Raw genomic sequence first — 24,634 nt, forward strand, 5'->3', positions numbered from 1 at the left:
ACCCTGGGTTTAGCAGGCCAAAGCTCAAACCACTGAGCTATCCCCCCCCCCCCCCCGTACTGCAACTTGTGAGGTACCTCCTCACAGCCTGAATTTAGGTGCTGAACTCTGTGACTGGGGTGGAATTTAAGACACACTCCTCTTGCCAGCATCTCCCATTGGCTAGCTTGGGTGTCTCCCCACCTAGAGGGGTGGCTTTTGTGGATTGCGTTCTTAGGCAACTCTCTCTCTCTCTCTCCATGCATTATATATAGGGAGTCTAGGCTTAGGCTAACTTAGGCTTTGTGGATAGCAGTTATTTCCAGTGATTTTCGAGGCACCTAGATGTTAGGCAATGCAACACCTAAGCCCCGTTGTGGATCCATACCAACGTGGCAATGAGACTGTCACAGGGTGAGCTGGCCCTTTAAGGGGGCTGGGAGGTGCCTCCCTTGGTGAAGGGAATAAGTTCAGGAGTTACATGATAAGTGTTTGTGACTCACAACCACGCCTGCTGATATATCAGTATGAGATCAGTGAGGGACTTAAAGAAACAGGAGGGTTGAGTGAGCTGCTCTACACAGAAAGATGTACTCAGATTGTAAACTTTTGGTGGGGGACAGGGGTCATCTTAATGTTCTGTGTTTTTTACAGTGCCTAGTACAACTGGGTTCTACTCCTGGAGCTCCTAAGCACTACTCTGTATTTATAACAATAAGAGAGAGACTCTCTTAGTCCTAAAGCAGAGATCTGGAAAGTCAAGCCTTTAGGGAGCAGGAGCCAGCTAGGAAGGGTCGAGTGTGAGGAGGAAACACGCTGGAAGAAAGCCTCCACAGAACCCTGTTCCAGAGCTTGTGAGACATCTGTGTGGAATTTTTTGTGTTGCTCTGAAATTTACGTTAATAAACAAGACTCCCAAAAGAAGAGAGTTACTGAGAAAACTCCCACAGAGTGAAATTTCCTTACATGAGAAAGAAGTGGAAACTGAGACAACAACAGGGAGAATTATAAGTGGGATAAGTTGTGGACACAGCATATGACTTTGTGTAGGGTTAATTTCACTGTTTATTGATGGCACACGCTTCTCTCAGTGCTGAAAAGAACATTTTCCAATTAAAAGCAGCAGAAGAGAAAAACTGGAGGATGTACTTCAGCCTACTCAAAAGACCATTCTAAACAAGCAGGGATCAGAAAATCCCCTTTAACTGTTTTTAAAAGGGTGTTTTAGATAAAGCATGCTCAGGAGTGTCATGATAGCAAACTGATTTAAAATTAGTTTAAAAAATGTCAATTTGGCAATATCCCTTTAATTTTGTGATTATAACTGCTAACAAAACACATATGTAAGGGTAAGAAAATGTTTAAAATTCTCAGAGTGATGTGCAAGATAATTTTTCATTTTGTTAGCAATTCATATAAAACATTTAGTGCGTATCTCCTTCTAGCTAGTTTCATATGGGTTGTTTCAGGTTATTCTCATCAGGGCAGTTAGGAATGGATATACATCTTATATTACAGCCTTTCAGGGACATAAGGCCTTTCAATCTGAAGTTATAAAAGATAAAATCAATTATTAACAGACCCAGCTATTTTAGATATGTTTAAAAGAAAAGACATTTGGGTGTAAAATGAGAATTAATGGAAAACAAAACAAAAAAAAATAGAACACAAATACATGTAACAGAAGTTGTCACCCATCTCACCATAGGGGACCATGTAGACCTGCACTCCTCCTGTCAGCCATTGGAAGACCATGGACCAGATTCTGCCCTCAGTTACTCTGATGGAAACCTGAGAGCAGAATGCCACAGTATGCAGCTCAACAGGTCAGAGACTTGACTGGACATACAGTGTGGTGAACAGTCCTGCGGAGAGGTGGATGCTGGAGAATGCAGAGGTGGGACCCTCCGCTTCCAAAGCTCTCCACCTCTCACTGACCAGCCAGAGGGAGATGGTATCTGACTGGTCCCCAACTCCTGTTTCTTCCCCTCCTCTGCCCGCCATTAATTTAAACCATTGACTGGGTCTTTTGGAGTCTCTCGCTCTCTTTAGCTGTCCCACCCTCCCTCCTTTTAATTGTAGTATAGGGGCTGTGTTTTTTTAGCATGATTGCCTGTTTTGGGATCAGAAAGGAATTGTTTTCATTGGGGACAAATTGACAGAAGCCTGATGGGATTTTTCACCTTACTCACAGCATCATGGAGACACAGTTAGATCAAAGAGGAGGACCTAGAAATTAATATTAGGAATTTGTACAGCTGTTTAATTCATCATGGTTGGAGTTCAGCACAGATAAAAGGCAAAAAGGACAGCTTCCAGAAGTAATGGACACCTCATATTTCATAGGTGGTCCTTACATCTATCGGAGAAGGGAGGACCTGAAGACTTCTCTGACCGAGGTCCCCCTTAGGGTAGGAAGATTAAGAGGTTTCACAAGCATGAGCAGAATCCTTTGGGTAGGCTGAGGGGGTGTCTACCCTGAGTTATATGTTATATGGTGGGAGCCCTGTCACCCTCACACTTTCAAAGATTCATAGATTCCAAGGCCAGAAGAGAATATTTTGATCATCTGGTCTGGACTCCAGTATACACAGGTCATAGAGCTTCCCCAAAATAACTCCTAGAGCAGATCTGTTAGAAAAAAAACCATCCAATCTTGATTTAAAAATATCCAGTGATGGAGACTCCACCACCATCCTTAGAAAATTGTCCCAATGGTTAATTGTTCTCACCATTAAAAATTTATGTCTTATATTTCCAGTCTGAATTTGTCTGGCTTCAACTTCCAGGTACTTGGATTCTGTTATACCTTTCTTTGCTAGAAAAGACTATCACCAAATATTTCTTCCCCATGTAGGTACTGAGGGGCTGTAATTGAGTGACCCCTTAACGTTCTCTTTGTTAAACTAAATAAAATTTAGATAGATAGCTCTTTGAGTCTATCATAGTAAGGCAGGTTTTCTAATCCTTTATTCTTTCTCGTAGCTCTTTTCTGAACCGTCTCCAAACTGTATACACTCTTGAATTGTGAATACCAGAAATGGCACATTATTCCAACAGCAGCTGCATCAGTGCCAAATATTAAGTAAAATAACCTCTCTATTCCCACTCGAAATTCCTGTTTATGCATCCAAGGATTGCATTAGTCCTTTTGGCCACAGCTTCACACTGGGAGTTCATGTTCAGCTGATTATCCACCATGACCCCTGAATCTTTTTCAGAGTCACTGATTCTCAGGATGGAGTCCTCAGTCTTTTAAGTATGGCCTACATTATTTGTTCCAAGATCTATTTATTTACATTTAGCATATTAAAACACAGTGTTTGCTTTTGCCCAGTTTACCAAGCAGTCTAGATTGCTCTGAATTAGTGACCTGTCCTCTTCTTTATTGACCACTACCCCAATTTTTGGATCATCTGCAAACTTTATCAGTGATCATTTTATGCTTTCTTCATTATAAGAACATTAAATAGCATAGGGCCAAGAACTGATCCCTGCTTGCTGATGATTCCCCATTTACAATCACATTTTGAGACCTATTAGTTAGCCAGTTTTTAATCCATTTAATGTGTGCCATGTTAATTTTATATTCTTCTCATTTTTTAATCAAAACACCATGTGGTAAGTCAAATGCCTTAGAGAAGTCTAAGTATTATTACATCAACATTATTACCTTTAGCTACCAAACTTGTAAACTCAACAAAGATATCAGTTTACTTTGACAATTTCCATCAACTCCTGTTGATTTGCAGTAAATACATAACCCTCTTTTAATTCTTTATTAATCAAGCCATTCCATTATCTTTAATAATTATGCAGGTCATCCCGTTTACCCTTTTTAAAAATTGGCACAGCATTATCTTTCTTCCAGTCTTCTGGAACTTCCCCTGAAAGTCAACATTAACAGTCCAGTGAGCTCTTCAGACCACTCTTTAAAAACTCTTGGCTGTAACTTATCTGAACCTGCTGATTAACAAATGTCTGCCTTTAGTAGCTTCTGTTTAACATCCTCCAGACAGACTAGTGCAATGAAAAGAGTTACCATCACCATATGATGAGACTATATCATCTATTTTTAACCCCAAATACAGAACAGAAATATTACTGTACACCTTTGCCTCTTCTGCATTGTTATTGATAATTTTACCATTTCCATCTGGTGATGAGTCAATATCATTGTCAGGATTCATTTTGCTCCTAATATATTTTGAAAAAAACCTCCGTTTTTCCTTAACTCTTCTGGTCTCTTAGCCCACTTAAATGTCTGGTACCGGAGAGTTGGGAGAGATGAGTTAGAAAGCACCTTTCTGAGGTGTTAAATTAATGAAGTTGAGGCTTGCCACTTAAATCGATCCCTGTTTGTCTTCATACTTCTGTGTGTCTTGATCAGTTTGGCCCTCTGAGCTTGATTTTGTTCCCATTGAAATGAATAGTATAATTCCCATTGATATCAACAAGCACAGGTTCAGGCACATGCTGCTTCTGCAACAATCCTGTGGCACAAAGAAAGTGGAAAGCTCATTCCCCAGCAGGGAATTCTTCCACCAGGGCAGAATTCCCAGATGATATATAGCTGACATAACTAGCTGGCCACCAGCATATTGAATGTGGCCAGATCTCAGATTATAGTTGGCATAAGATTCCGGAAGACTGTTCCCTCTTAGCTTAAGTCAGAGCACCTAGAGCTCTGACATATGCCAGGTCCAAACAACCCAAATAATTGGTGAACTGTAACTGGCACCCCAATGCATCTCCTTACCCTTTCTCTCCTGTGCTGAGCAGATCTCTGAGCAGGAGAGTACCTAGACCCATAGCACCTACTCTATAGTACTGAACAACATAATGAAAAATATTAAAAAACAATAAAAATATAAATGTACGAAGTCCTCTTAATGTTCAAACAGATGAAAGCAAATGAGATGGTGCATATAAAAAGAGCATGATCCTACAAGTCTTACTCCTTGAATGCCAGTGGATCATGTGAATAATGTCACTAATTCTTTAAATACAGCTCATTGTGAATAAGGGTCCAAAAAAGAGATGGAAAAAGTGACTGTGGAAAAGGGCTAGTAAATATAGGGATAACATTGGTCAAAACAGAATACTTTTTCCATAAAAACATAAATAAATAAAAAATACAAACTATCTTTTATGCGTAGTAAGATAGTAAAAAAACTGAAAGGTGTTTGTATTATTAAATAATAGGCAGTTGTATCAGTGAGAATTTAAAACAAATGTAATTGTTTTGATGTTTAATTCTAAAGATTTAACAGAGCCAGCAGTATTGGTATTTGATCCAATAAGGAAAGAGAAAAAAGTAAATAATAATACTCAAGACTTGGAAGACATTATCTCTTAATACTTAAGAGATAACGTATGATAAAAATAAAAATGTGCCAACTTTGATGAATTAGTATTAGTCAAATGCGACTACCTCAGAAAATATAAACAATAAAAAGTATAGGAGCTAGGTAAGAGATAAGTTTGAGTGTCTCAATAAAAATAACATATGAGGAAAAGTGACAACTAGTTTGTTAAAATGACCTTCACACGGTCTGTTGGGAACTCATACTAAAGAGTGTGCACCAAGTGGAATTTTGGCAACTAATTTCATTGCTGGTTGACTGACCGTTATTTACCCAGTGAAATTTTAAAGAATTTATTTTAAAACTAGCTAGTCAGAAGCCAATTTACCTAACAATACTGTATTTTTATCTAGTTAGACTGAAATTCTAATCTGAATACAGAACAAACACAGAATACAAAATTCTGTTGGGAACAAAGGATAACCATATCTAAGAATATTGCCGTCAGCTACAAATATCTAAAACAGCCTCCTCTTATAATACATACAATACGATAAAACAAGAGCCTGATCACTTCATCCTGCGGGAGAGGTCCACGGACAAGGAGTACTCCATACGGTCCTCCTAAGAGCTTTTTCCAAGCCATGCAGAGGAGTAAGGGCAGGTTTCTCCCTTGCAGTTCTAACAGGGGGGCTCTACTCCCACAATCCATGTATCGTAAGATATCTAAAGAAGGCCATCTCTGTGGAAGCCCTGTACTTCTTCAGTGGTGGTTATCTCACCTGCTTCCCCCTTTAGGCTTCCTTCACAGAGGATGTGCTTGGAACCTTTAGTGAAACAGAATTCTACATTGTGGAAAGGAGCATTATCTCTGGGATATTAACTTCTCATGGATTCACTGATGGACCTTGGGGAAAGAAAATGGGGAGAGGGCAAGAAGGAACATGCCTTTGCAAATCAGGTAGAGTAAGTGTATCTCTCAAGCAGCTGATACTTCCCTGTGTAAGAAAATGTTGGAACCCATACACAGTTCTTTCCCTCACAGTACAGGACACAGCAGGATGATTACACCTCAGATGTGTATTTGATATGCTGCTGTCTTTACTAGTGAAAGCTAAATCGCAGAACATCTATAAAGTTGTTGAGAAAAGAGAAATTGTTTTTTCCTTCCAAATTAGACCACCAAATTCACATTTCCTAAAAGGAACACCACATTTCTCCTCCCATCCAGGTACTTCAGAAATAGCTGGGATGCCTTTAGTTTACTTAAAACCTAGATGCTAAACTAAGAACATTTAAAGAACAACCAATTTAGTTATGTCAGCAAAACAAACTTTTGTAGTGGACTAGTTATCTGACTAGTTGTAGTATAAATATAATACTATTTAAAGAGTGGCCAGACGTGCTGTAATGAAAGAAAAGTGCTATTGCTAGTAGAGAGTGGGTAAAGAGATGAGAGGGGTGGAGAGCAGTAGAAGGAAACAGTATGTTTTCTATATTTTATGTCCTCAGAGTTTAAACAAAACACCAATGGATACCTGATCAAAGTAGTTATTCAATACCCAGATTAAATCTTCAGAATTGGGTGTAAAGAGGTCCTGACCTATTTCTGACTCCACTTTTCCATTTATGTATTATGACACAAAAGTGGAGTTTATAGTGGGTGATTTAGGAATATGGACTGAAATCCTGACCCCATTGAAGTCAATGGCAAAACTCCCAGAATGCTGTGTGAAAAGCTGTATGTAGGGGAAGGCTGTCATTTCTACATCTGGAGTGTTTTCATGTGTGTTTGCCATGATGTACAAATTCTCTTCATGCTTGCAGCTGTACTGCTTAGGCCGATGCAGGATCAATCTCTCACACATGTAATGGTGTAACGTTGACAGAACCTGGTTGTCGGCGGGTGGGATCTAACCTGGAGCTTAGTGCATGAGCCTCTACCGAATGAGCTAAAAAACAACTGGCTCTTAACTAAGGCTGTAGAACAGACTCATTTAACTCTCTCTAAGTGGTAGCATGTATTTTTCAATCAGTACAAATTGTATCGTTGGTAGTTTATTATTCCAACAACAGTGATCTACCTGTGTTTGTAATGTAATTCTGTGCCATGGCTAAATCATACTGCAAGCTTTATGGGACAGGAATTTTCCTATTTGCCTATAAAGTGCTATGTACACTCATAGTGCTTTATGAATAGGCTTGGCAGAGTTTGATTATTTTAATATAATTTTGAGGGATAGCATCAATGTTTATTTTTAATCATTTATTCAATTTTTATCTATATACATTTTTACAGTTGTTCAAAATTATCGGTGTTGAGCTTCCCGCCCTCCAGTTTCTACTGATTTAAGTTTTCACACTTGTGGGAAATTATGGGGGGGCAGAGAATAGGGCTAGAGAATAATTATTTAATGACAGTAGATGTTGAGATTCAAAAGTTAAAGCCTTATAACTGTTAACACAAATGATCAACATCATTGTCAAAAAGAAAATACCCTTAAATCAAAGTCCAATAGGTTCTCAAGCAGGATTTTTCTTACTTTGCCTATCTGTAAATTTTAATTATTATCGAGGTAAATATTATTTTTTGGTTTGTGTTTGTACACTGATATCAAAATGTATTGACATTTACTGATAAAAATGAAATCCTTCCAAACCCATCTAAGAATAACATTAATATGGAGATTTTCTTGAAACAAAAGATGTAAAACCTCACAGTTCTAAGTTTTTATATTTGGTAACTTAAAATGGCCAGACCAACACTATTACTTTAGCTGAAAGTTTGTATGTCAAGTTTCATCTGGAGGTGTTTGTTTTTGTATGTAGCAAAATTGCAATTCTAAAGAAAGTTATTTATAATTAAAATGCTACCAAAAATTTTGTGATATTCATGATCACATTAAGATATACAATATACACTATCAGATTCTTAATAAAGCCTCCTATTCACAGTAAGTCCCTTATTTTGAAAAACAGTTTCCCTTTTTAAAGAAAAAAGTCAGCAGTTACTCTTCTTATTATGATCTGTTTGTACCATGATTCATTTTCATGGACAAGATCTTGATGTTATTATATGCAGTATGACACTAACTATATTTTAATATGTGATCTTGTCTCAATATTCTTATATTGCTATACTCATTCTCTGAAATGGTCATCGGATACATCTTGGTTTCTCTGTGTGTGACTTTTACTATTGAATCCTACATTACAGTAGGGGTTTTATCATTGACTTAAATGGGAGGACAAGTAGACATTACAGTCACTATTGATCATCATAAAAGGTATAACAAATTCAGTTACTGGTGAACAAGTGACTGTGGATAAACTGGTGAACACTGGCACTAAAAGACCAATAATTAAAGTAAAACTATAATATGTGCCAGATATTAAAGTACTTCACTTAAAAGATATTTTTGGTTGCTTCATTTTATGGACAAGTATTGTATAAAAACCTAAATCTTGTATAGCTTTACATTTGTCAGCAGAGATGTGCTAAACCCATAGTTCACCAAGGTAAGTAGACAGATACTCCATCTCAAATTGCATATTCTTTACAAACTTGATTATCCAAATGTTGCTGGGGTCATATTATAACAATGCACAATGTGACAGGTTTCAGTCAGTCCTCTAAGCCCCTAGGGGGCGATGGAGAGCTATGGTCCCACTGGCAGGCCTCAGTCACACCTTTCGGGTGCTGGGGAATTAGCGGGGAAGGTGTGCCAGCCGGAGTCTGCAGTGCGCCCCTCAGGCAGGGGAGCGCGGGTATGGGTTTGTAGCGCACAGTTCTGCTACCCAAGGCAGGCTGGCCAGGGTAGGGGAACTCAGGCCCACCCAACTCCACTGCGTTCCAGCCCAGCGCCTGGTCAGTGGAGGGAGGCGAAGGTCCCGCCGCTGGGCCATGCGCTCCCGCTGACCAAACACACCCACCCCACGGTGCAGTTCTGCCTCTGGGCTACTTCCTACCCGATCTCTCAAGCGGGTCTCTCCGGTCCCTCCAGCTCGTCCGGGTATTCCGCTGCTGGCAGCTCCAGCTCCCCCTCTGTGTCGGACTCACGCTGGCCCGGGCTACAGCCAGGCCCCTCCAGGTCCTCCGGGTAGTCAGCGGCTTGCAGTCCTGGTCGCCACAGGCCTTCCTCCTGGTCAGGTTCCTCCTTGCCCAGGGCCTCCCTGGCAGGATCGTGAGGGAGCAGCCTGTGTCTGCCTCCCTCCCTGGTGCTCTCCTCACTGGGCAAAGGGCCCCGCCCTTTGTACTTCCTGTCCCACCCCTCCCCTTCCGGGGATTGGCGTAAGCTTGGCCTGGCCCCGCCCACTCAGGCTGAGAGGGTGGCTCTTTACCCTCTGGTTTGGAGGGGAGCCACCCTGGCTCCCTACATACCCACCCCTCAAATCCAGCTCCTGATCTTCAAAGCTGGCATCCTCCCCCTCTCTGAGGCGGGATAGGAAATCCGCATTGGCGTTGTCTCGTCCTGCACGATGGTGGATCGTGAAGGCATAGGGCTGCAGAGCGAGATACCACCGCATCAGCCTGGCATAGTTGTCCTTCATCTTATTAAGCCACTTCAGGGGTGCGTGGTCCGTAACCAGTATAAAGGGGGCTCCGAGGATGTAGTAGCGGAGAGCATCGACTGCCCACTTAACTGCTAGGGCCTCTTTCTCCACGATGGAGTAGTTCCGTTCTCTGGGGAACAGCTTCCGACTGAGGTAAACAATCGGGTGTTCCTCCCCGTCCACCTCCTGTGAGAGGACCGCCCCAAGCCCTACACCTGAGGCATCAGTCTGAACAATAAAGTCACGATGAAAGTCAGGACTGAAGAGTATTGGATCGCTACACAGCCGTTCTTTGATAGTTCGAAAGGCCGTCTCGCACTCGTTGGACCAATGCACCGAGCGGGGACTGTCCTTGGTCAAGAGCTCCGTTAGCGGGGCCGTAATGCTTGCGAAGTAGGGTACAAACTGCCAGTAATAACCAGCTAAGCCCAAGAATTGACGCACCTGCCTCTTCGTGGTCGGCACCGGACATTCCTGCAGTGCTTGGACTTTCCCGATGAGGGGGCGGACCTGTCCCTGGCCCAAGGTGTACCCCAGGTAAGTGGTTTCCTCTCGCCCGATTTGGCACTTTTTTGGATTGGCTGTAAGCCCAGCTGCCCGGAGGTCCCGGAGGACTGCCGCTACTTGGTTAAGATGTTCCTCCCAGTTATTGCCGTAGATGACCACATCGTCCAGGCAGGCCGCAGCGTACTTTGTGTGTGGTTGAACACCTAGTCCACCAAAAGCTGGAAGGTTGCCAGGGCCCCATGTAGGCCAAAAGGCATCCGGGTGAAATGGTATATCCCTGTAGGGGTGGCAAACGCAGTCTTCTCCTTGGACCTGGGATCCAAGAGGATCTGCCAGTACCCTTTGGTGAGATCTAAAGTGGTGATATAACAGGCCTCCCTGAGCCGGTCGAGGAGCTCATCGACGTGGGGCATCAGATAGGCGTCAAATTTTGAGATGGCGTTTACCCTCCGGAAGTCAATGCAAAACCGCCGGCTCCCATCTGGCTTTGGTACGAGGATGACGGGGCTCCGCCACTTGCTCTGGGAGCGCTCAATAACACCCAGATCCAACATTGCCTGGACTTCCTCCTCTACGGCCTCCCGCATTCGCCTAGGCAATGGCCAGGTTGTCTCTCGGACCACCACCCCGGGTTCCATCTGGATCACATGGTAGGTTAGCGTAGTCCGCCCAGGTTTCGTGGTGAACGTCTTGGGGAATGCCCTTACTAAGCAGAGTGCCTGTTCTTGCTGCTCGACTGTGAGTGTCTCTGCTAGCTGGGGCTCACCATTATCCGATTCCTCGGGCGGTTGGGGCCCCAGTTCCGGTTCAGGGGGATATGGGGCAACTAGGAGCCCTTCCCGGTCCTGCCAGGGTTTTAAGAGGTTTACATGATAAATCTGTTTTTCCTTACAGCGACCAGGTTGCCGAATCTCGTAGGTGACTGGTCCTACCTGGTGGAGGACCTCATACGGACCCTGCCAGCATTCAAAAAGCTTTGATTCCTCCGAGGGGAGCAGGAGGAGTACTCGGTCCCCTGGCCCAAATGATCGAGCCTGGGCGCCCCGATTGTAGTGCTGCTCTTGGGCTCTTTGGGCTGTGTTTAAGTTCTCCCTCGCGAGCTCGCCCGCCTACGCCAGCCGCCCCTGCAGTTGTAAGACGTATTGCAAGAGACCCTTGCGGACGGGTTGTGTTCCCAAGTGTTGTGTTCCCCTTGCAGACGTGTTGCGGATGGGTTGTGTTCCCAAGTCTCCCTCAAGAGGTCCACCCTTGCGAAGATCTTCACGAGCTCCGCAGTGATAGTGCGGGTGGTGATACTTCTTAAGAGGATGGCCTCGGGGAAGCGGGTGGCGTAGTCCATCAGGACAAGGATGTATTGATGGCCCGCCTTACTTTTTGGAAAAGGCCCGACCAGGTCCATTGCTACCCGCTCAAATGGTACACCTATGACTGGTAACAGGACCAGGGAGGCCTTCCGTACCCCTGCCGGGGCTGCATGTTGGCAGTCCGGGCACGACGCACAGTAATCCTTCACCTCACAGTGGACGCTGGGCCAGAAGAACCTGGCCAGGAGCCTGGCCAGAGTTTATTCCTGCCCTTAATGGCTGGCAGCCGGGATGTCATGTGCAAGCTTCAGGACAGCCCGATGATGAATGCGGGGGACCACGAGTTGGGTCCGGACCTCTTGGGTCTGGGGGTCTTGGTCAAGGTGGTGGAGCCGCTCGTGGTTGAGTTCAAACCTGGGCCATTGGGTGGTGCGCCGCGCCTCCACGACTTCACCATCCACCCGGGCCAGCTGCTCATAGGCAAACCGGAGCGTAGGGTCCTCCCTTTGATCCCGGCTAAAGTCCACCAGGTCAGGAGGGGGACCAGCCATTTCCAGGCCATCCTGCCCGGGGGTGGGACCTGGGTCAGCTCCAGGGTCGGAGCTCAAGTCAGGTCCTGTCTTCTTCTCAGGCGGGGCTCCCTCGAATGCCTCTTTGGTGGGTAGGGATTGGAGCACCTCGATGAAGTCTGGCCAGTCACGGCCCAGGATCACTGGATAGACGAGGGATGATGCCACCACCACATTCATTAACTGAGTTGCTCCGTTCATGACGGGGACCCAAACCGTGGGGTACAATTTTATGTCTCCATGGATGCACTGAATCCGTACTTCCGCAATGGTCTGCTTGGTGTCCGAGAAGAGCGCCTGGTGGACAAGGGTCTGCCCACAGCCCAAATCAACTAGACCCACCACGGGGACCCCGGCGACCTCCATGGGAGCTGTCAGTTTGACCACAGAGGGCAGACAGGCCCGTCACTCCCCTGCGCACACAAGGCCAAAGTTGCAGTCCATTGCAGGACAGCCCCGTTGCAGGTGACCATACTCACCACATCGGAAACAAGGTCCTACCTCTGGGTGCGTTGGCCGCGTGGTGGCACCAGTGGGGTTGCAGAGTGGGCTGGGGCCCAGTGGTCGGGTTAAGCATCCAGGGCCAGAGAGTGGTGTGGACTTGGGGCGTCGGGAAAACTCGGTCCTGCCGCCATCTGGTCGTCGGGTACGGTGGGGTGCGTTGGTTTGGGAGGTGGTCCCCCTCCGTTCAAGTTTCTGTGCATTGGGTCCAGGGTTTGGGGGGCGGGCGGCCGGTCCTATCGGGGCCTCTGCCTCGAGAAAGTCCTCCATAAGCGCGACGGCCGTGCTCAGACTTTGTGGCCGGTGCCGCAACACCCAACCCCTCCCCTGGGGTGGGAGAATGTGCACTGTTCAGTCACCTCAGCTGCGGTTCAACTCTCGGATTGGAGCCATCGGGTACCTGCTTCCTTCAGTTCCTGGGCCAAGGCCCGGGGGCTGGCGCCCGGTGGGTAGACCTTTTCCTGAAACCGTCGCTGAAAAGTCTCCAGGGTAATGTCGAAGGCATCCAAGATAGCTGTTTTCACTTGAGCATAAATGCGGGCCTCATCATCTGGGAGCCCACGGTAAGCCTTCTGGGACAGCCCCATCAGATATGGGGCGAGGAGCGTCGCCCATTGGTCAGGCACCCAACCAGCCAATGAGGCAACCCGCTCGAAGGTCACTAGATAGGCCTCCGCGTCATCCTCAGGCCCCATCTTGGCCAGACGGATCGGTGGGGCAGGCAGGGGCGGGGTGGCTGCCCGCTCCGGTTGAGTACCCCGTGGCCTGGCCACAGGGTTGCAAGCTGCTGGAAGCATTGGGTTTGTTGTTGGGTGCTGGGCCCCCAGGGTTTGAAGCAACTGCTGCTGGTGGACGCCCAGCTGCTGTACGAGTTGGTGCTGCTGCTGTTGTTGGCTCTCAGCTAGGAACTTAAGAAGCCTTTCCATCTCCATCTTTCCAGCAGGGGAACTTCAGAGGCCCCCTCGCACTAACCCCTTTCTGCAGGGATAGGGGGTCGAGTGCCCGCATTCTCCACCACTTGTGACAGGGTTCAGTCGGTCCTCTGAGCCCCTAGGGGGCGATGGAGAGCTATGGTCCCACTCGCAGGCCTCAGTCATACCTTTTGGGCGCTGGGGAATTAGCAGGGAAGGTGTGCCGGCCAGAGTCTGTAGCGCGCCCCTCAGGCAGGGGAACGCCGGCACAAGTCTGCAGCACGCCCCTCAGGCAGGGGAGCGCCGGCCTGAGTCTGAAGCGTGCCCCTCAGGCAGGGGAGCGCCGGCACGAGTCTGCAGCGCGCCCCTCAGGCAGGGGAGCGCCGGCACGAGTCTGCAGCGCGCCCCTCAGGCAGGGGAGCGCCGGCACGAGTCTGCAGCGCGCCCCTCAGGCAGGGGAGCGCCGGCACGAGTCTGCAGCGCGCCCCTCAGGCAGGGGAGCGCCGGCACGAGTCTGCAGCGCGCCCCTCAGGCAGGGGAGCGCCGGCACGAGTCTGCAGCGCGCCCCTCAGGCAGGGGAGCGCTGGTATGGGTTTATAGCGCACAGTTCTGCTACCCAAGGCAGGCTGGCTGGGGTAGGGGAACTCAGGCCCACCCAACTCCACTGCGTTCCAGCCCAGGGCCTGGTCAGTGGCGGGAGGCGAAGGTCCCGCCGCTGGGCCATGCGCTCCCGCTGACCAAACACACCCACCCCATGGTGCAGTTCTGCCCCTGGGCTACTTCCTACCCGATCTCTCAAGCGGGTCTCTCCGGTCCCTCCAGCTCGTCTGGGTATTCCGCTGCTGGCAGCTCCAGCTCCCCCTCTGTGTCGGACTCACGCTGGCCCAGGCTACAGCCGGGCCCCTCCAGGTCCTCCGGGAAGTCAGCGGCTGGCAGTCCTGGTTGCCACAGGCCTTCCTCCTGGTCGCCACAGGCCTTCCTCCTGTTCAGGTTCCTCCTTGCCCAGGGCCTCCCCTGGGTCAGCTGCAGGATCGCGAGGGAGCAGCCAGCAGCCTGTGTCTGCCTCCCTCCCTGGTGCTCTCCTCACTGGGCAAAGGGCCCCGCCCTTTGTACTTCCTGTCCCACCCCTCCCCTTCTGGGGATTGGCATAAGCTTGGCCTGGCCCCGCCCACTCAGGCTGAGAGGGTGGCTCTTTACCCTCTGGTTCGGAGGGGAGCCACCCTGGCTCCCTACAACAATGATTACAAACCAATAGATAAGTAAAGATCTGAAAGGTTTCAGAGTAACAGCCGTGTTAGTCTGGATTTGCAAAAAGAAAAGCAGTACATCCTATGAAGTGAGCTGTAGCTCACGAAAGCTTATGCTCAAATAAATTGGTTAGTCTCTAAGGTGCCACAAGTACTCCTTTTCTTTTTTAAAGACCTGAAAACAATTCATTTTCATTTGGTTTAGGCTGTAAAGAAACATTCACAATTTAATATATCTAAGCTCAGCATGACACAAAATAAGGCAAAGATACATCAATAAAAACAAGCATATTAACTCTTTCACTTCCTCTTTTTTCTATATTACTCACAAACATCTGGTTACAACATTTGTGAGCAATATCCCATCAGAGGCAATTATCACCTGCTCAAATAACACGGCTAATTTTTATGGCTAACATTTTATAATGAGGACATTAAATCATTTTAGAGCGTTTCATTACTTACATTGATGTCTTCCAAATCTAAGTTATTTAGAATGACATTGTTCCTTTTCCAGATGATAGGAGGTCTCAGGGCTCCCTGAATGGCACAACTTAGGACAGCACTTTGTCCTACTGTTGCTGTAGTGACACTTATTTTCTGATCATCTGGCAGACTCAGCTGAACAATCTCTGTAAAAGATATATTATTTGTAAGGTTAATTAGCATGCAGTTTCATAAGGTTAATTGGCATGCAGTTTCCGCACCTTTGTAATTTAAGGATTCTAATTTGAATCAAAGGAAAAAGAACTTTCAAAGGACTGTTGGAAGTTTAAACTGTTCCAAATAAAAGGTCAGCATGACATTTCAATTAAATTGACTGACAAGTATCGCCTAGTCAGAAAATAAGCATTTAACATGAAATAAATTTCAGAGATACAGTTATAATAAATATGGCAGACTAGATCCAAAGGTAGACACACACAAAGTTATTTAACTACCAAGCCAGCATCTGCAATTGAACCAAAACAGATCAGTTTATTCACCAATATATCATTACAATAGCCATTGAGACATGTTCATTTCCTGCTAAGTCAGAACATAAATGCAGCTGAATGAATAAAATATGCTCATGTATTTGGAAACACATGAGAGGGAAAATAAAATGTGTTTAAGATAAGGCTCTGAAACAGGAGATTTGTAAAATGTAGGTTTGTTTCTTTATATCTAGTACTCCTTTATTTAGAACCAGTTTAACTCAAGAATATAAGGTTCTGGCAGGCAAGTGATGAAGCTGACTTAAACTGATTTATTGTTGAGAAGCAATTGTACAAATATTTTTATATATATTAAAGAAAAAACACAACATAGTATTTTGATTAGACTATTCCAAAAAAAACCCTGCTTTGATGCTATTTGCAAACATCTGCTCTAATGGGACACGTTGCAGGCAATATGGACAAAATCCTAATTTAAACCAATTTAAAGAATACTGAAAGAACTCAGAACTGTGACAGAAAATGTGTCCCAGAAATACAAACATCCAAAAGAAGACTTTTCCTATCTAATCTAAAAGTCTCCAGGGAAGAGGTGAAAATGAACATTATAATCTAAAAAAAGAAAGGAAAGTTTCCAAAAAGCTGAGAAAAAGTGTACATTTTAGTACTAATAAAAACCTACAAATAATGTCCCACAGTATAATAAGGTGTTAAAGTTGCATTGACCAAATACAGGGTTGATCAAAATCACTTGATTTTTTAAAAGAAATAAATAAAAATAACCAGATTTTTTTATTTAAATTGGATTTTTAATTTAAATTACATATATTTTTGTTTTAAAAATAAACCTATTCAAAATTAAATTTGAAATTATGACAACCTGTATTAAGGCTTAAACTTACTATATATTAATATCATGTAAATTAAATACAAGGAAAATAAGATTAGGCAATGCATGTTTGCTGCTGAAGTTGTAAAGAAAGTCAAGCACTGACCCAATGGCTAAGCACCTGAAACTACAGTGTGTTGACATGCTAAACCAGCTTTGGACAATAGCCTCTTCTGCAGGTATAGAGAATATTTTCTTCATTTCAGTTTACTCAACTAGTTCAGTTCACTGACTAGTTCATTTAAAGTTAAGAAACTGATTGGGTGTTGAAAAAAGCAGGAAAACTTGTTCTCTTCTATTAATCCAAGAATAAAAACTTAGAAATGTCTAAATTTACAAGTTCTATTACCTTGAAGGACATGGTGAACAGAAAAAAATAATCAATTAAATTTACAAAAAAATACAACCACTATAAATAAACAACATATAAACCTGTTTTGTACATTTTTAATTGAATTCCAATTCCCATCCAAATAGAATTTGACACAAAGTATGAATAAAAATAAATAAATCACCTAGTAAATAAGAAATGCATTATTTACCATTTTTAACATAATATAAAATGTTAACTTTAAGAATCTGAATCAGTGTGCTACGATATATAATTACTTAATTGAGAGTATACACACAGCATATCCTCTTGGTTTGCAAGAAGACAGACACATTTACTGTAAAGGCTATGCCCTGGTCTACACTAGGACTTTAGGTCGAATTTAGCAGCGTTAAATCGATTTAAACCTGCACCCGTCCACACAATGAAGCCCTTTATTTCGACTTAAAGGGCTCTTAAAATCGATTTCCTTACTCCACCCCTGACAAGTGGATTAGCGCTTAAATCGACGTTGCCGGCTCGAATTTGGGGTACTGTGGACACAATTCGATGGTATTGGCCTCCGGGAGCTATCCCAGAGTGCTCCATTCTGACCGCTCTGGACAGCACTCTCAACTCAGATGCACTGGCCAGGTAGACAGGAAAAGAACCGCGAACTTTTGAATCTCATTTCCTGTTTGGCCAGCGTGGCAAGCTGCAGGTGACCATGCAGAGCTCATCAGCAGAGGTGACCATGATGGAGTCCCAGAATCGCAAAAGAGCTCCAGCATGGACTGAACGGGAGGTACGGGATCTGATCGCTGTTTGGGGAGAGGAATCCGTGCTATCAGAACTCCGTTCCAGTTTTCGAAATGCCAAAACCTTTCTGAAAATCTCCCAGGGCATGAAGGACAGAGGCCATAACAGGGACCCGAAGCAGTGCCGCGTGAAACTGAAGGAGCTGAGGCAAGCCTACCAGAAAACCAGAGAGGCGAACAGCCGCTCTGGGTCAGAGCCCCAAACATGCCGCTTCTATGATGAGCTGCATGCCATTTTAGGGGTTTGAGCCACCACTACCCCAGCCGTGTTGTTTGACTCCTTCAATGGAGATGGAGGCAATACAGAAGTAGGTTTTGGGGACGAAGAAGATGATGAGGAGGAGGTTGTAGCTAGCTCACAGCAAGCAAGCGGAGAAACCGGTTTTCCCGACAGCCAGGAACTGTTTCTCACCCTAGACCTGGAGTCAGTACCCCCCGAACCCACCCAAGGCTGCCTCCTGGACTCAGCAGGCGGAGAAGGGACCTCTGGTGAGTGTACCTTTTAAAATGCTATACATGGTTTAAAAGCAAGCATGTGAAAGGATTACTTTGCCCTGGCATTTGCGGTTCTGCCTTTGCAAAAGGTTTCTGGGGAGGGCAGCCTTATTTCGTCCTTCATGGTAGGACACTTTACCACTCCAGGCCAGCAACACGTACTGGGGAATCACTGTAGAACAAAGCATTGCAGTGTATGTTTGCTGGCATTCAACCAAAATCACGCGGTGGGAGGAGGCAAAATGCGACCTTGTAACGAAAGCACATGTGCTATGTATGTAATGTTAACAGCAACACGTACTGGGGAATCACTGTAGAACAAAGCATTGCAGTGTATGTTTGCTGGCATTCAACCAAAATCACGCGGTGGGAGGAGGCAAAATGCGACCTTGTAACGAAAGCACATGTGCTATGTATGTAATGTTAACAGCAAGGTTTACCCTGAAAGAGTGTAGCCACTGTTTTATAAAATGTGTCTTTTTAAATACCGCTGTCCCTTTTTTTTTCTCCACCAGCTGCATGTGTTTCAATGATCACAGGATCTTCTCCTTCCCAGAGGCTAGTGAAGCTTAGAAAGAAAAAAAAACGCACTCGCGATGAAATGTTCTCCGAGCTCATGCTGTCCTCCCACACTGACAGAGCACAGACGAATGCGTGGAGGCAAATAATGTCAGAGTGCAGGAAAGCACAAAATGACCGGGAGGAGAGGTGGAGGGCTGAAGAGAGTAAGTGGCGGGCTGAAGAGAGTAAGTGGCGGGCTGAAGACAGGGCTGAAGCTCAAAGGTGGCGGCAGCGTGATGAGAGGAGGCAGGATTCAATGCTGAGGCTGCTGCAGGACCAAACCAGTATGCTCCAGTGTATGGTTGAGCTGCAGCAAAGGCAGCTGGAGCACAGACTGCCACTGCAGCCCCTCTGTAACCAACCGCCCTCCTCCCCAAGTTCCATAGCCTCCACACCCAGACGCCCAAGAACGCGGTGGGGAGGCCTCCGGCCAACCAGCCACTCCCCCACAGAGGATTGCCCAAAAAAAAGAAGGCTGTCATTCAATAAATTTTAAAGTTGTAAACTTTTAAAGTGCTGTGCTTAAAGTGCTGTGTGGCATTTTCCTTCCCTCCTCCACCACCCCTCCTGGGATACCTTGGTAGTCATCCCCCTATTTGTGTGATGAATGAATAACGAATGCATGACTGTGAAGCAGCAATGACTTTATTGGCTCTGCAAGCAATGATTAAAGGGAGGAGGGAGGGTGGTTAGCTTACAGGGAAGTAGAGTGAACCAAGGGGTGGGGGGGTTCATCAAGGAGAAACAAACAGAACTTTCACACCGTAGCCTGGCCAGTCATGAAACTGTTTTTCAAAGCTTCTCTGATGCGTACCGCGCCCTCCTGTGCTCTTCTAACCGCCCTGGTGTCTGGCTGCGCGTAACCAGCAGCCAGGCGATTTGCCTCAACCTCCCACCCCGCCATAAACGTCTCCCCCTTACTCTCACAGATATTGTGGAGCACACAGCAAGCAGTAATAACAGTGGGAATATTGGTTTCGCTGAGGTCTAAGCGAGTCAGTAAACTGCGCCAGCGCGCCTTTAAACGTCCAAATGCACATTCTACCACCATTCTGCACTTGCTCAGCCTGTAGTTGAACAGCTCCTGACTACTGTCCAGGCTGCCTGTGTACGGCTTCATGAGCCATGGCATTAAGGGGTAGGCTGGGTCCCCAAGGATACATATAGGCATTTCAACATCCCCAACAGTTATTTTCTGGTCTGGGAATAAAGTCCCTTCCTGCAGCTTTTGAAACAGACCAGAGTTCCTGAAGATGCGAGCATCATGCACCTTTCCCGGCCATCCCACGTTGATGTTGGTGAAACGTCCCTTGTGATCCACCAGAGCTTGCAGCACTATCGAAAAGTACCCCTTGCGGTTTATGTACTCGGCGGCTTGGTGCTCCGGTGCCAAGATAGGGATATGGGTTCCGTCTATAGCCCCACCACAGTTAGGGAATCCCATTGCAGCAAAGCCATCCACTATGACCTGCACATTTCCCAGGGTCACTACCCTTGATATCAGCAGATCTTTGATTGCGTGGGCTACTTGCATCACAGCAGCCCCCACAGTAGATTTGCCCACTCTAAATTGATTCCCAACTGACCGGTAGCTGTCTGGCGTTGCAAGCTTCCACAGGGCTATCGCCACTCGCTTCTCAACTGTGAGGGCTGCTCTCATCTTGGTATTCATGAGCTTCAGGACAGGGGAAAGCAAGTCACAAAGTTCCATGAAAGTGCCCTTACGCATGCGAAAGTTTCGTAGCCACTGGGAATCGTCCCAGACCTGCAACACTATGCGGTCCCACCAGTCTGTGCTTGTTTCCCGAGCCCAGAATCGGCGTTCCACAGCATGAACCTGCCCCATTAGCACCATGATGCATGCATTGTCAGGGCCCATGCTTTCAGAGAAATCTGTGTCCATGTCCTGATCACTCACGGGACCGCGCTGACGTCGCCTCCTCGCCCGGTATCGCGTTGCCATGTTCTGGTGCTGCATATACTGCTGAATAATGCGTGTGGTGGTTAATGTGCTCCTAATTGCCAAAGTGAGCTGAGCGGGCTCCATGCTTGCCGTGGTATGGCGTCCGCACAGAAAAAAGGCGCGGAACGATTGTCTGCCGTTGCTCTGACGGAGGGAGGGGCGACTGACGACACGGCTTACAGGGTTGGCTTCAGGGAGCTAAAATCAACAAAGGGGGTGCCTGTACATCAAGGAGTATTTCAGGCAGGACTGCACGGAGGGTTCCAATAAGAAATGGTGCACCTAAGTTATCCTTGTTATTGGAACAAGGAGGTTAGCCTGGCCTCTGATTGATACATGGCTAGATTTACCTCGCTGCACCTTCTCTGTGAGTGACTGCAGTGTGACCTAGAGGAATGAGTCCCCTAGACAGGGGAGGAGGCAAATGAGTACAAAACAAATCTGGTCTATTTCTTGTTTTGACCCACTCCATCTATCTTTTACATCTTTGGCTGGCAGCAGACGGTGCAGAAGGACTGCATGCCATCCACATCTCATGGCTGCTCGGCAGAAGATGGTACAGTACGCCTGCTAGCCATCCCCATCTCTTGCCTGCCTGGCAGAAGATGGTGCAATACGACTGCTAGCAATCCTCATCTCTTGCCTGCCTGGCAGAAGATGGTACAGTACGACTGCTAGCAGTCCGTATCGCCTGCCTGCTCACCATAAGACGGTTCAATAGGACTGACTGCAGGACTAAAGAGAATGACCTGGTCAAGTCACTCCAAATGTAGTCCCTGCGCCCATGTCTGCCCAGGCGCTCCCAGCCGACGCGGCCAGGAGCACCTCGGACACGATGAGGACGACTACCAGTCGTATTGCACCGTCTGCTGCCAGAAGGCAAGGGGTTGCTGCTACTGTGCAGCAAAGCCGTACCGCGTCTGCCAGCACCCAGGAGACATAGGGTGACGGTTACCTGAGCGGGCTCCATGCTTGCTGTGGTATGGCGTCTGCACAGGTAACTCAGGAAAAAAGGCGCGAAATGATTGTCTGCCCTTGCTTTCACGGGGGGAGGGAGGGAACGGGAGGCTGACGATATGTACCCAGAACCACCCGCGACAATGTTTTAGCCCCATCAGGCATTGGGATCTCAACCCAGAATTCCAATGGGCAGCGGAGACTGCGGGAACTGTGGGATAGCTACCCACAGTGCAACGCTCCGGAAGTCGACTCTTGCCTCGGTACTGTGGAAGCGCTCCGCCGAGTTAATGCACTTAATGCACTTAGAGCATTTTCTGTGGGGACACACACACTCGAATTTATAAAACCGATTTCTAAAAAACCGACTTCTATAAATTCGACCTTATTCCGTAGTGTAGACATACCCTATGTTTAGTTGCAAATCAACGTGTTTTAATAGTTACCAATGAATGAGAATCAAACTTTCTTTAAGAATATAATTAAAAAGTACTAATGCAAAAGAAGATTAAAATCACTTATTTAAATCAAAGTTTCCTGCTTTCTGCTTTAAATCATGATTAAAATAGTTGATTTAATTTGCTTTGATTTGAATTAATCCAGCCTGACCAAGGAGCCCTAATAAAACATGACACTTCTCACTTAAATCTGGCTCAATCACCCCCTCATTAGAATATTTATTTGAACACCTGATGGGTTTCTGTGTTCAGAAAATAAGAGGAAGGAATTTGTTGCAGTTCCTCAAGAGACAAATCTATTGTGCTTATGCTTTCCTTCTTTCTGTCAATGAAATCATGGTTTATTGATCAAGCTAGCACTGCTAATGAAGGTGGGAATGTTCTCTCTTTATATCTCTCAGAAGAACTTTATTATCCATGATCTACTGAGCACAATAGGATTTCAAATTATTTCCTTTAAAAAGAAACAGAACTAAATTAATTTCTATTGGATTACTGCAGTAAGTGAAATGTTTCCTTTGACTTCTTATGAAACTCATAACAGTAATAGTAAAGAGCACATTTTACATGCATGGAACTCCTTTGAATCCAAAAGAGATCAAAACACTTTACAGAGTACATACACAAATCACTGCATCCACCGAGCAACCTACTTCTGTGATGGAACATGGCAGCTATTATAGAGCACGGCAAATTTACATAACAGCTGAGGACAAGAATTAAAGTGCATGTTGTTTATTCTAAATGAAACAGTAGGGGGAATAGAAGGAGGTTAGAATTTAGTTAGGAATGATATGCTATGTTCTGATGACCTATTTGCAAAAGTATATCACCCAAAGAGCAAAAATAACAGAGTCCAATAAGATTGGAGGATCTCAGCAATTCAAATACAATAGTTTAGAGAAACTGAATAAGTTTGCAAAAATGAAGAAGAGCCTCTCTACAGTATACATAGCTCCCAAAGGAAGACAGAATTACTGAAATTTTGGCAATTAAAAGGTTTAAATATTGAAATAAATAAGCACACAGATATTGTTAAGGAACAGTGAGGCAGTATTTCTTTAACTGGTTAGCCTTAGAGTCACACAATCTACATTATCAAGCTGGCATAATTCATACAAAAATTTTTAAGGAGGTCGGTGTTAGAAATATTGTGTTCTTAGTGGCCTGAGCAGCGGAATTGAAACCAAGGATATCAGAGTTCTAATTCTGGCTCTGACAAAGATTCTTTTTATGGTCATTGGCATGTCAATCAAACTCTCAGTCTAAGTTTGTCTGTAAAATAGGAGTAAAAAATATTTAATTAGCTACCTCCCAAGTTTGGCGTAAGGATTAATTAATTTATATTTGTAAAGTACTTTTATGGGGAAGTTGTTATTTAAGTCCTAAGCATTTGCAGAAAACACATTGTGGAGTGAAGGTACTGATTCAAAGAAGATTAAAAGGGCTGCATGGTCTCTTGTCCCAAGCTTCCTATTTAGATTATGGTAAAAATTAAAGAGGCAACATATTTCTGAATTAGGGAAGTTGTTATAGTATTTCAGATCCATATATTCATCACATACAATCCCCTATGCATGGAATGTCCTCACTAATTCAGGTTTCAGAGTAGCAGCCCTGTTAGTCTGTATCCGCAAAAAGAAAAGGAGTACTTGTGGTACCTTAGAGACTAACAAATTTATTTGAGCATAAGCTTTCGTGAGCTACAGCTCACTTCATCGGATGCATGCAGTGGAAAATACAGTGGGGAGATTTATATACACAGAGAATATGGAACAATGGGTGTTACCATACACACTGTAACAAGAGTGATCAAGTAAGATGAGCTATTACCAGCAGGAGAGCGGGCCGAGGGGGGGAACCTTTTGTAGTGATAATCAAGGTGGGCCATTTCCAGCAGTTGACAAGAACGTGTGAGGAACAGTAGTGGGGAAGGGGGGTGGGATAAACATGGGGAAACAGACTCCAATGAGAGACTGCTGAACTGGAATTAATTTGCAAACTGGATATAATTAATTTAGGCTTGAATAAAGACTGGGAGTGGATGTGTCATTACACAAAGTGAAACTATTCCCCCATGTTTATACCCCCCCCGTCCCCGTCCCCGCTACTGTTCCTCACACGTTCTTGTCATCTGCTGGAAATGGCCCACCTTGATTATCACTACAAAAGGTTCCTCCCCCGGCCCGCTCTCCTGCTGGTAATAGCTCACAAAAGCTTATGCTCCAATAAATTTGTTAGTCTCTAAGGTGCCCAAGTACTCCTTTTCTTCTCACTAATTCAGTTTGCCAAGCCTCCAGGAAATCCACTTCTTTTATGATGCTTACAAGATGCAATTATATAATATTTAAAAAGCAAATGACCAAC

The 24,634-nt window shown here is 45.4% G+C and overlaps 1 protein-coding gene across 4 annotated transcripts in view; it reads right to left on the reverse strand.

Moving 5' to 3' along the window:
• FSTL5 (follistatin like 5) overlaps positions 1 to 24,634 on the reverse strand; it is a 576,686-nt gene that overhangs the window by 145,022 nt on the left and 407,030 nt on the right. For all 4 annotated transcript variants that reach the window (XM_048847574.2, XM_048847577.2, XM_048847576.2 and 1 more), the window contains exon 7: positions 15,344 to 15,510. In XM_048847574.2, the coding sequence (XP_048703531.2) occupies positions 15,344 to 15,510 (167 nt within the window). The remainder of the gene's footprint in view (positions 1 to 15,343; positions 15,511 to 24,634) is intronic.

Source organism: Caretta caretta, chromosome 4 (assembly GCF_965140235.1).
Source record: "Caretta caretta isolate rCarCar2 chromosome 4, rCarCar1.hap1, whole genome shotgun sequence".
Lineage (NCBI taxonomy): Eukaryota > Metazoa > Chordata > Testudines > Cheloniidae > Caretta > Caretta caretta.